At 50.1% G+C, this 12657-nt stretch overlaps 2 protein-coding genes across 2 annotated transcripts; both read right to left on the bottom strand.

The window, feature by feature from the left end:
- Nucleotides 1-359: 359 nt before the first annotated feature.
- On the bottom strand, nucleotides 360-5168 carry bfsp2 (beaded filament structural protein 2, phakinin). The gene is made up of 7 exons (XM_080907316.1): nucleotides 4587-5168; nucleotides 4058-4140; nucleotides 3525-3681; nucleotides 2413-2574; nucleotides 2203-2331; nucleotides 1877-2109; nucleotides 360-1124 (listed from the first exon to the last, which is right to left on the bottom strand). Exons 1-7 carry the CDS (start codon nucleotides 5028-5030, stop codon nucleotides 1034-1036), a joined length of 1299 nt encoding a protein of 432 aa, XP_080763442.1. The 5' UTR covers nucleotides 5031-5168; the 3' UTR covers nucleotides 360-1033.
- A 2124-nt stretch (nucleotides 5169-7292) lies between these two features.
- ccr9a (chemokine (C-C motif) receptor 9a) lies at nucleotides 7293-11480 on the bottom strand. Its single transcript, XM_080907630.1, has 3 exons — nucleotides 11451-11480; nucleotides 10217-10282; nucleotides 7293-10117 (listed from the first exon to the last, which is right to left on the bottom strand). Exons 2-3 carry the CDS (start codon nucleotides 10280-10282, stop codon nucleotides 9020-9022), a joined length of 1164 nt encoding a protein of 387 aa, XP_080763756.1. The 5' UTR covers nucleotides 11451-11480; the 3' UTR covers nucleotides 7293-9019.
- Between the last annotated feature and the right edge of the window lie 1177 nt (nucleotides 11481-12657).

Raw genomic sequence — 12657 nt, forward strand, 5'->3', positions numbered from 1 at the left:
AGCTGGAGGCGGAGTTTAGCGCACTCTGGGGGCATCGCACTCTGATTGGTCGCAGCCTGCAGAGAGCGGTCCAGTCGATCGTGTCATTGATCTCCGTGCTTAGAATCCGTCAGTCACTGTTTACTTCCTGCTGATCTCTGATTGGACGCTCAGCCTCATCATCAGTGGGTTTTATTTGTATTGATTAACTTATGATTGATTTGTTTTGTTGTGGATCAATAAAGAGAAGTTTGGTTAATAAAGTTTATTTCTGTCTCTTTGTTTCTGACAATAATCCGTTATTGATTATGACATCTAAGCAAAAAATTAGCACAACTTTGTGTTTTTGGGCATGTTTGCTTTTGGACAGGAAGGGGCGGAGACCAGGAAATGACTCGGACCTGTTGCCCTCTCAGTGACCTGTGGCGACGCCATTGTCAGAACGCGTTGCGTTTTAAATAGTTTATTATTTTCTCTTTGAATCAGTTATTGATCCTCAACGAAGGTTTATTCTCAGGCGGGGGATGGGCGGAGTCATGTCCTCGCTATCAGGAACCTTCTACAGAAACTTTGTTTCCTCTCTGTTCTTACCGGGGGATTCGGCGAGGCCGTCAGCCATCACTGCACCCCTGTGAGGCACCACCCTCACACAAAATGACAAGCACCACCAGGACGAGCTGAGATGTGCTCACTCCTGCGCAAAGTTGGTGTTGATGCTTCGGAGCTGTGAGCGCCGGCTGGAGGGCGGGAGCTCTGCATATAGTCAAGGGCGTTCTGTGACACGCTGACGTCATTCTCACACCTTTATTTGAGTTTGAAAGAAACAAGGAGCTCCTGAATGCACCGTCACATTCACTTTTATTAACACAGAGCAACACGAGTCTCAGGTCCAGTCAGGCTCAGGCGGGTCCTCAGGTGTTCTCGGCAGGTTCACCTGAAGACCGTTACAACGCGTCACATCCACACCGAGCAGCTGAAACGCACACTGCACTTCCAGCATCCTCCACACCTGCACAGGTAGACCGGGTCAGCCTGCTCAGGCTTTCCTCTGGGGTCACTGTGCTGCAGGTCCTGGAGATCCTGGAGGGTTGCTCCTGGAGTCTGGAGCAGCAGCTCCCTCGGGCTCTGAGTGGAGATCTGAACACCTGGACAGGTAAGTGTTTGTGTTAGTTTTACCCAGAATCTCCTTTAACAGTCAGACTGAGTCTAATTCATATTTCGTGTTGCTCGCAGTGCCGACATCCTTCATCAGCTGATTCTGGAAACGTCTACATCAGTCCCAAAGTGCGGCCCCACCCCCTGCAGGTGGGCTGAAGTAATAACAGAAATTCCTGTGAGAATTTATGAACACTGACACAAATATATAAATGTGTGTTTTCTACAAACTGTAGCAGGAGGCTGTTATGCTGTGACATTACTGTGACATCATTGCTGTGACCTCTGACCTCTGCTCTGTGTTGAGGTATGAACCCTGATTTTAATCAAATTTAAGGGAAATCCATCACGCGCTCCCGTGAATGCTTGGTCACATGACCGAGTGTACGAGGCACTCTGTGACCTTTAGAGTAAGTCCCCCCCCCCGCACACACAAACGCATGCATGCAGACACGTGCACATGCGCACACCTCTTATACACACACACATAAAAACATCTTCGTATCTAAGAATGCTCCATGCTTTTTATTTGTTTTTGTTTCTAATGTCTCTGTAAAGCACTTTGAATCACTTTGTTGTTGAATTGTGCTATACAAATAAATTTGCCTTGCCATGCCTAAGAAGACAAAAAGATGTGACTGCTGAGAGGATTCTGATGGGATGTTACTGATTAGCAGGTGTGTGCGCTGACTAATGACCAGGCTTGCTCTGGTAACGTCTGTGTTCTGTGTCGACGACTCACAGCGTCTCGAAGCGGTTCTCCTCGCCGTCCAGGATGCCGTGGTACAAGTCGATCTCCTGCTCTAGCCGTTGCTTGTTGCTCAGCAACGTGTCGTAGTCGCGACGCTGCTGTTCGATTTCACTGCGTATGTCGGCTAGCTCCGCCTCCAGCTTGGCCACCACCGAGCCGAGATTCTGGAGCTCCATGTCGTGCCAGTGACGGGCGTCGCTCAGCGAGTTCTCCAGACCGCGTTTCTGCAGAGAGTGTATTTAACCAGTTAGTGGGAACTCGATCAGGTTATTGATCGCTTATTGATCTGTGCAGATCTTGCTTGCCATGTGGCTCACCAGGGCTCTGATAGACTCGGTCTCCGCCTGCAGACTCTGGATCTTACAGCCGGTGTCACTGCACTCAGCCTTCAGCGCCTCCACCTGTTCCTCCTCTGGACTCAGCTTGCTGCTCACGCACTGTGCCTCCTGCAGGACACACACCGCCACAGGTCAGACACGCCCACACACACACACCTTGGCACACCTGTGCAGGTGAGAGGACCTTACTTTACAGTCCAGGTAGGTGTCAGTCTCAGCCCTGCTCTTCTCCATCACTTTCTCCCAGTGGCTCCTGATATAGGCCAAGATCTGGTCCAGACTGGTTTCTATGGGCGCGTCGGGCTCGTCCACATCACGTCCCGCCATCTGACTGTACAGGATCCGCACATCCTGCTCAGAGAAGAAGTGGTCAGCTCACATGACCTTAGCCAGCTAAAGGAAGATCACACCTGCCACACGTGCTCTGAGTCTACTCTGACTTTACTGTGTCTCCGCTGTCACTCTTCTGGCTCTACTCTGACTCTACTGTGTCTCCGCTGTCACTCTTCTGACTCTACTCTGACTCTACTGTGTCTCTGCTGTCACTCTTCTGGCTCTACTGTGTCTCCGCTGTCACTCTTCTGACTCTACTCTGACTCTACTGTGTCTCCGCTGTCACTCTTCTGGCTCTACTCTGACTCTACTGTGTCTCCGCTGTCACACTTCTGACTCTACTGTGTCTCCGCTGTCACTCTTCTGACTCTACTCTGACTCTACTGTGTCTCCGCTGTCACTCTTCTGGCTCTACTCTGACTCTACTGTGTCTCCGCTGTCACTCTTCTGACTCTACTCTGACTCTACTGTGTCTCCGCTGTCACTCTTCTGACTCTACTCTGACTCTACTGTGTCTCCGCTGTCACTCTTCTGGCTCTACTCTGACTCTACTGTGTCTCCGCTGTCACTCTTCTGGCTCTACTCTGACTCTACTGTGTCTCCGCTGTCACTCTTCTGACTTTACTCTGACTCTACTGTGTGTCTGCTGTCAGTCTTCTGATTCTACTCTCACTCTACTGTGTCTCCGCTGTCACTCTTCTGACTACTGTGTCTCCGCTGTCACACTTCTGACTCTACTGTGTGGCTGCTGTCACTCTTCTGACTCTACTCTCACTCTACTGTGTCTCCGCTGTCACAGTTCTGACTCTAGCTCTACTGTGTGGCTGCTGTCACTCTTCTTATTCTACTTTTTTTTACTTAAAAAAGCTTAAATTCTAAGATTTAGTTTTTCAGCCTTTCTCTAAATGGTGACATCATCTGCTGCCGCAGCTTAAATTGGGAGATTTTTGAACAGAGTTTGGTGGGACCTGCTCATGGTTGTGCTCCAGACTGCGTAGCTCCGCCCTCATGTTCTCCATCTGCTCCTCAAGCTCCGCCTTCGTCAGGTTCGCCTCATCAATCACTTTGTACAGCGAGCTAATCTCCTCCTCCACTGCCCGACGGAACGGTTGCTCGTTCTCGAACCTGCAGGGGGAGCCACAGTCACTATGCCTGCAGCTGATGGTCCTGGTTCCTGAGCAGAACTAGGACCACCAGCCGCAGGACAACATGGAGGAGAGACTCACAGGGCAGGAGGCTGGTTATTGATCACCAGATGCTCCATGTTGGGGTTGTTTTTTAGATAAAGTCTATGATCAGTGCTTAAAAATAATGAATAATGTGGTTGATGATTGTGTCTGCTGTACCCTCCAGCAGCCACACAAGGGCACCATGTGATCACCTGAGACCAAAAGAAACCATCACTTCACATTCACGCTGCTGTTTACTGACAGAAGGTCTGTCACTGATCACTGCCACATTTCAGCTCACTGCTGATCACAGTGTGAGTTTGACCTCTGACCTGTCCTTGAAATCCTCAGCGTTGGCCTGCACGTTCTCTGTCTGCAGCATCAGCCGGGCGTTGTCCAGGATGGCTTCACTGACCTGCACAGAGTGTGGGAAAACAGAGCTGAGAGTGGCTGCAGCCAGCGGGGGGCATCGTTATCTCCACGCGTTACCTTTAGTGTAACGCCCCCGCAGCCTAACCTGATCTCAGGTGATCCAATAAAAACAGCAGCAAGACTCAAACACCGAATACTTAGTTTCTGTTCTCACACCTCAGAACATGTTTATCTGTGGAGGAATCAGCTGACGTAACGTGGCTGCTCGTGCACGGCTGCTCGTGCACACTTTTTAGGTTCACTTTTTTGCCTCAGGTGACTTTTGTATTTTAGGATTTTTTAGGCGAGGCACGTGGACCGTACGCGTCACTGTCACCACGATCTAAGAAAGGAGAGGCCTGAGTTGACCTTTGACCTCAGAGAGCAGCATGCCGATAGGATGAAGGATGGTGTGGAGATGGAGCCAGGTGTTTAGACCCTCCCCCTCACCTGTCTGTAAACCTCCTCCCACTCCCTCCTGAGGGGTCCCCAAGCTCCGGCGCTCGAGGCCTTGCGGTCCAGGCAGAGGCGGATCTGCTCCTCCAGCTGTTGGTTCAGCTGTTCCAGCGCTCTCACTTTGTCGCGGTATTCCATCAAACAGCTGTTCAGTCCCGCTGCCGCCGCACCGCTCCCCGCTGCTCGCTCGCTGCCTCGGGGCAGCACTGGTGTTGTGCTGCTCCTCATCCCCTGCAGGAACACGCTGCTGATGCCCAGAGCTCGCCGTGACACCCGCGTCCCCAGGCCAGAGGGGACACTCGCTGGTGGGGTGGAGCCTACAAAGACGCCGCGAGGGGCAGAGGTGCCTGCCGAGCCCATTCTCCCGCAGGAGGCAGAGGGTGGACGCTCGGCGGCCGTCTGTCCGAGGAAGGATGAGCGGCGTCGGGGCAGAGGCATGACGATCAGCACCTGCCAGTGTCAAACCGCTCAGACCCGCTCGCTACCGGGATTTATGCGAGGATGGCTGCTCTGGAAACATGGCTGCTTTTGTTCAGCCAGCGTTTGTGTTTGGAGCTTTTGTTGAAACAAAGAGTCTGAAAGAGCTGAGGCAGCAGAGCGAGCACGCGGGGGGGGGGCAGGAAGGGTCCTGAAGCCTGTCTGGGTCACATGACACACACACACACACACACACACACACACACACACACACACACACACACACACACACACACACACACTGTTTATAAACAGAGAGCAGATGAGGGTTAGATCATCACTGCTGTTTCAGATCAATAAAGAATATCTGCTGTTAAACAGGTAAAGAACTCTTTAAATAAAGTTTAGTAGAAACAGCTGCGATCAATAAACTTCCTGTTTTGATAAACAGACTTGTTCTTCATGTTTCCTGGGAAAACCCTCAAAACATGACACACGAGCACAAAAATGAAGGCAACGCCATTATTCATGAAGGTAATAAAGTTTAATCTACATGTTTAAATAAAGTTTCAGCAGCATGGTTTCTTGTTTGAAGCCAGATGTTGTCGTGGTGTCGTTGGGTTCCTAAAGCTCCAGGGGTTTTAGTGGGCGGAGCTCGGGCTGAACTGAGGCAGACGCATTCAGGTCTGAAAGGCAGCGGCTGCTCCTGAACCTGCAGGTGTGCTTCAGCATTAAGGCCTTCACAGGTGTTCCAGTTACACCTGCATGCGTGCTAATCCCCACGCCCCCCACACTGCTCCTGATTGGTCAAACTGCAGCTTCCTCCCAGCCTCATTCCACCGTAAGCTCAGAGAAGGTGGAGGAGTTCATGCAGTGGTTCGGCCTCTCTGCTGTGCTCCTGTAGAGGACGCAGTCACTGCTTCTTCGTCGCTGTTTTGCCCTCACAGTCTCTCACAGAGACCTGAACCCTTCGCATCGTCTCGCTAGCTGGCAGATGTTGGCCCAGCCGTTTTTAGCTTCGTGTAATCTTTGAGTGTTTGTCGCCGGGCCGTTACCATGGCAGCAAACACAGAGCTGTTTGTCTGCGTGGAAACACCTGGGCCGTCTGTTCAGGTTTTGTCAGATTGTTTGTGCTGAATCTCAGCAGGAAGTGCTTTGCGGTTGGCAGGAAGTGGTGAATGCCAACGCAGCAGTTGAAAGTTTCCCAGCTGCTAAAAGATGCGTTGGACTTCTGAGGGTAAAAGCCCGTCTCATCCACCCTGTAAAGCAGACCCAGTCATCACTTTCAGCTTCCAAACACCTTTAATCTGAACTCTGGTTTCTGGTGTCCAGATTCCAACCATGAATCCCTTTAGAAACCTGCTGCAGCGCCGTCCTCCAAACCTTTCAAGACAAATGTCTGCTCCCATCCTTTAGATCCACCTCGGACAGAAAGCTGCGTTTGTGGATCACGGTGTCGTACCTGGGAATATCACCTGAAGCTGGAGGAACACGTGTTTGCAGTGTGAGTGAAGATTCAGCTGCTCTGGATAGATTTGAGGAAGCTTTTGGAGATCAAACTCAGCCTCGACCTCCTAACTGTGCTTGACTTATTACGACAGCAGGGAGCTGCAGGAACACCTGCAATGGTCAGGTGGGACACGCCTTAAACCACAGTAAGTCATCATCAATCAGAGATCCAGTTCATAGGATAGTAGTTTCCAGCGTCGGACTCTTTCTGGTCCAGGTTCTGAGCACGCTCAGATCTGCATCTATAAACAACGTCAAAGATAAAAAGTCGGCGGTGGCGCCACTGAGCCAAGCACAGCAGAGCGTCGTCAGTCGTTAAAGGAAGCACCGCATGTAAGTGACGCTCGGGTGAACTGGTCCTCTCAGCTGTTTACAGCACCTGGCCGCTCAGAGCTCAGGTAACTGTGCCCCTCATGGCCCAGAGGTCATGTTTGCATGACCCAGATGTCACAAAGCACCTGACTCCTGGCCCACGTGAGGCACAGCTGCGACCGCAAGACGTCAGGCACACCCAACTGTGGCCCAGAGCTGCAGATGTGGGCCACATGTTGGCCAGATGTTCAGCAGGGGCAGTGCAGATGTATGTGCTCTGTGGTCACAGTGAGAACACACACACACTGACTGTGTTAGCGTGCACGTGTTGCGTGAGTGGGCAACGTGACTAATGAGTGATAAGAGGCGGCAGTTTCTTGGTTCAAAGCCCTCTGACCAGTGTGATGGGCGGGGCTTAGCACTTCCTCTGTGAGGGCGGCTGGCTGTTTTTCTTCTGGGATCAACACCTCAGCTCGCAGCAGGATCCTGGAACAGGCCTGACCTTTGCGTTTGAGCACTGTGGCGTGCCAGTCAGCGAGCTTTTCTGGTTTTCACTTCTCTGTCTGTCACATTTTGTTTTTGTCCCAGTGACCCATGAGAACATGACACCACACAGACCTGAGGTCAGCTTCCTTTTTCTCAGCCTCCCATCACTGAGCCTCAGAGAGGATGTGATGTAATGATTTTGAGGTTAGAGAAAGAGACATGTCGCAATCCCCGCTGTAAAAACAAGAGTAAAATAAGACGATGGCGTCTCACAGATGTCTCGTCTGTTCTCTCAGACTCATTCATCTGCAGAGCCCTGAAACAGAATTGGTCCTAGCACTGAACCCTGTGGAACTCCATAATTAACCTCAGTGTGTGAAGAGGACTCTCCATTTACATGCACAAACTGGAGTCTATTAGATAGATATGATACAAACCACTGCAGTGCAGTACCTGTAATACCTACAGCATGTTCTAATCGCTCTAATAGGATATTATGGTCGACAGTATCGAACGCTGCACTGAGGTCTAGCAGGACAAGCACAGAGATGAGTCCACTGTCAGAGGCCATAAGAAGATCATTTGTAACCTTCACTAAAGCTGTTTCTGTGCTGTGATGAGCTCTGAAACCTGACTGAAACTCTTCAAATAAACCTCTGCAGATGATCTGTTAGCTGTTTGACAACTACTCTTTCAAGGATGTTTGATATAAAGGAAGGTTGGAGATTGGCCTATAATTAGCTAAGACTGCTGGGTCTAGAGATGCTTTTTGAGTAAAGGTTTAACTACAGCCAGCTTGAAGGCCTGTGGTACATAGCTGATCATTAGAGATAGGTTGATCATATTTAAGATCGAAGCATTAATTAATGGCAGGACTTCTTTGAGCAGTTTTGTGGGAATGGGGTCTAAAAGACACGTTGATGGTTTGGAGGAAGTAATTATTGAAGTTAACTCAGAAAGATCAATTAGAGAAAAAGAGTCTAACTTAACATCAATGGTACTAAGAGTAGCTGTGTGTGTTGTACTTGTTCACTGCTGTGTGTGCAGTGAAGCTGCTGAGGTGTGTTTGCAGAACAAAGATCATAAACAGGATGAGAGAAGGAAGGATGTGAAGAAAAGAGTGCGACAGCGTTTCATCAACTTCCCCGTTTTTCTCTCACACTTTATTTTCATAACTCAGAAAACCAAAACATTTACATTGGTGTGACGCACACACACTCACACAAACACACAAACACACAAACAGGGTTATATACAGCATTAGTCACATTTCAGCTTTGGCTCAGTTTCTGTTCAAACGCAGCGAGGAGACCGGTCCCGTCTCTGATACAGCAGCTAAAACGTCACATTTAAAAACAGCTTCATGTTTACTGTACAAGCAAGCCCTGAAAAGTCCTGGAAACACCTGGAAAAGTCCTGGCTCAGAAAATGATGTGGAGGTTTTACATTCTCATTACAAAGGTTTCTTTTTGTTTTCCCCAAAACTGTAAAAGCTGTAACCAGCAGGCGCGCCCAGCCTCCACCTGTCCTGTGCTCTGAGGTGAAGGTGTTCTCAGGTGAGCGGGCTATGACTGTCTGTGGGTGGATGTTAGGGTGAAGCAGCACATGTGTTGAATCAAAGCTTCTTAAAAACTCTTCCTGCGATCGAGGCGTCTGCTGTACAGCTGCCCTGGCACAAACAGGAAGTTACGCGGTGACGGTTTCTACAGCGACAGCGCCTGCGAGGTTTCGCTGTCAGACATCACCGAGGCTCGGGTGGAGCTCAGTGGGCTCCTGCTGGACTTGGTGGACAGCTGAATCTTGGTGACGGGTGGCACGCAGCGGCAGCAGCGCAGCAGGTGCACCACGTCACGGCGGAACCGTGAGCCCACGAAGACGTAGAGGAAGGGGTTGAGGCAGGCGTGCATGTAGGCCAGACTCTTCAGCACCTGCCCCGCCTTATCAAAGGCCTTCAGGTGATCGCAGTTCGTGATGGTGATGTTGGAGGCCTGCACCGCCTCCATCACCAGCACGCTGTTGTAAGGCAGCTGCGACACAACGAACGCCACCACCACCGCCAGGATGACACGCATGGCCTTGTGCTTCTGGAAGCCCTGGGTCTTGAGCAGCGTGGCGACGATGACGCTGTAACAGAAGGCCATGACGATGAAGGGCAGGCAGAAGCCCATGCTCACCTGCAGGGACAGTACCAGGATCTTGGTGTTGTTCCCCAGGTGGGGCGGGAACACCATACGGCAGTAGTCCTGCGTCCTCCCTTCCACCTTTGCGGGGGCAGCAAATACCAGCTCGGGCGTGGCAAGGAGCAGTGCAAGCAGCCACACCCCCGCGCACACCAAACGGCTGCAGCGCAGGCGCTCCACCTGCGAGTTGTGCGCCTTTGTGGTCTGCACGATGGCAATGTAACGGTCCACGCTAATGCAGGTAAGCAGCAACATGCTGCTAAACAGGTTCACCTTGTAGAGGGCGGAGTTTATTTTGCAGAGGGAGGTGCCGAAGATCCAGCTGTGCGACGCCTCGGCCGCCCACAGCGGCAGCGTGACCAGGAACAGCAGGTCGGCCACGGCCAGGTTCAGCAGGTACACGTCGGTCATCGTCTTCAGCCGGCGCCGGAAGTTCAGGTAGATCCACACCACGGCCAGGTTCCCGGCTCCGCCCACCAGGGCGATCATCCAGAAGAGCGGTGGCTCATAGTGACTCCTGAACACCCGCACCGACTCCCGGTCGCACAGCAAGTCGTCTCCGTAGTCCTCTGAGTAGTCATAGTTGTCAGAGGTGGCCGAGGGATTGAAAGCAGACGGCTCCTGATGGACAGAGACAGCACACCTGAGCACACCTGAGCACACCTGAGCACTCTGCTGATACATACTTGGATAAATCAATAAATAATCAGGGTTCGTTACCTCTGTGATCATTGTTGTGATGATGTCATCCATGGAGGTCACATTCATGGTGAAAAGGTCATCCATCTACAAACACAGGTGTTCGGGTTAGAAAAGGTGCAGCGAGTTTCACACAAACAAAACCTCCAAAAAGAGGAAACAAAATAAAAGAACAAGCTAAAGCCGCCTGGCGCCGCTCCTCCTACGCTCGCTGGTCACATGCTTTTTGTAGTTTGTGACGTTGTTGCTGTTGACTCATGTCTGTGTTGCTTCACTTTCTGCACGTTGTTTTTAGTCAGTGTAGGACAAAGGACATATTTTTACTCTCTTTGAAGTACTTTTACTCTGTTACTCTGTTACAAACTGTATTGTACTTTTAAATAGTACTACTGAGCCCTGATCCTACACTATAAAAGTACCCCCGTACAATAGCTTTACCAAAATAAAAGCCTTGGGGTGAATATAAGTGCTGTGAAACGTGTAACCGTCAAACTCACAGACATTAAAGAACTCGTTTCTTTAAATGAAGCTGAGGATTAAAGCGGATCACGTGCTCAAACACTGAAAACTCGACTGTTTGAATGTTTCAGGCATAAAAATGAGTCCTCGGTTTGACCACTTTAAAGTTTAAGCTCTTCGTCTCACATAGGTCTGCACACAGAGTACCTAACTTTGAGTGTTTGGGTCATTTAAGACTGTGGTATTAATAATTTTACTGATCCCAGAGTACTTTAAATTCTCCAGACGTGTCTGTGAGTCACAAATATCCTGGTCCTCCTAGGACCTGCGTCCACATATGTGGACGTCACATTTTGGGTTATTTAGACCAAAATACTAAATTTTGCTCTACAGGAGCCTGATATCCACTTACAGGACATTATGCTGCTACTGTTCTATTGAAATGTAAAATGAAAGTCCTCATATGTGGATCTCATTTTTCCCAGAAACACAAATCTGGTAATTCTGTGTTTTACATTCATCGGGTCCCAAATAGCAAAGAGAAATTAAAAGTGCTGCAGTACAAGCAGTTATTTATCGTCGTGTGCCTGTTAGAACCACTAAAACCAGAAACATCATCTGAAATCTCAGAGTCTGTGGTGAGGCGATCTGAGATCTGCTCACAACTAGACTATTATGGGATGGTTAATGATGAAGTGAAAAACATCTTTACACTGCGCTCGGAAATCAAAGTCTGCAGCTCGCCGCTTTCCCCATGAAACAAAGACCAGACACAGACAGACAGGCGTGGACTCACCGTCAGGCGTCTCGTCGTCTCTGGTGTGTCTCGCTGTTTGGCGCTTTTTGCACTCTAAGTCCGTTAGACCACAAAAGTGACGTATGAAAGCAGAAGTTACATCAGCTGTCTAAGAGGAGTGGCTACGATTTCATAACGAGTAGACAGTGAGCACGAACGCATCAACATCCCTGAATGTTAGACCCCCAGAATCCAATGATCCTGAATCCGAACCCTTGAGAATAACAACAAATATTTACTTACAGCTGGTTAGAGTTGTACAAACTCTGCTATTGGCTGATATTTCCATGTATCACAGCAACATGTAAGGAGATGACTTCTGCACAGCACTGTGGTACAAAGGAGGCCTTTTGTAGGTGCTGAGCTGTTTTGAGGAGAGTTTAAAGGAAAATGAAAAGAGAAGCTCGGACACCACAAAGAGGAAGTCGGGGAAAATCAGCTGGCTGAACCCGGGAGCTCCTAAGAACTGAAAACAGAAGCAGCGTCACACACCGGGACTCGCCCGGGCTCACATGGTGAAGCCTGAGAGGTTACCCAGAATGCAGTTGGTGACATTTCCTCAGGTTTCTGCTGCTCTGTGTCACAGACACGAAGCTGCTGCAGGTTATACTCACAGATCCGCCTGGGTGTGAAACTGATCTGGGTGCAGTTTGACTTGTACAACTTTCTACCTGAGCAATCAAAGACGACATTCACAGGTGGCCGCATGGCTGAAAGCGGCCGGCCTGGGTTTGAATCCAACCCGCGGCCCTTTGCCGCATCTCGTCCCTCTGCTTTCCTGTCACTCTTCACTGTAGCCTTCAAAATAAAGCCGCCCAAACAAATATTTAAAAACAACAAAGTCACAAAGCTAAAGCTAAACACACTGAAGAAATGATGACATTCGGCCCTGGTCTGTGCACCTGGAGGAGGGCACACTTCTTCCCAGAATGAGTGTAAGTGTTGGGGGGGGGGGGGGTCAGATTTGTTGGGCTTTGTATGAATCATCCTGCCACGCTGAACCAAAACTACACACATTTAAATCGTTTCCTGTTTCAAACATCACTCTCACTGCCTGCCGACCACTGTATCCATGACAACAAACATTCCCTAATATCAGAGACAACCCACGACTGTCTCGCTCTGACCTCAACGCCCCCCTCCCCCCCTCGCTCCGGGCCGACACGGTGCCTCACGTCTGCAGTGAGAAGTGTTGTACCAGCTGGAG

Source organism: Rhamphochromis sp. 'chilingali' (genome assembly GCF_963969265.1).
Source record: "Rhamphochromis sp. 'chilingali' genome assembly, chromosome: 16".
Lineage (NCBI taxonomy): Eukaryota > Metazoa > Chordata > Actinopteri > Cichliformes > Cichlidae > Rhamphochromis > Rhamphochromis sp. 'chilingali'.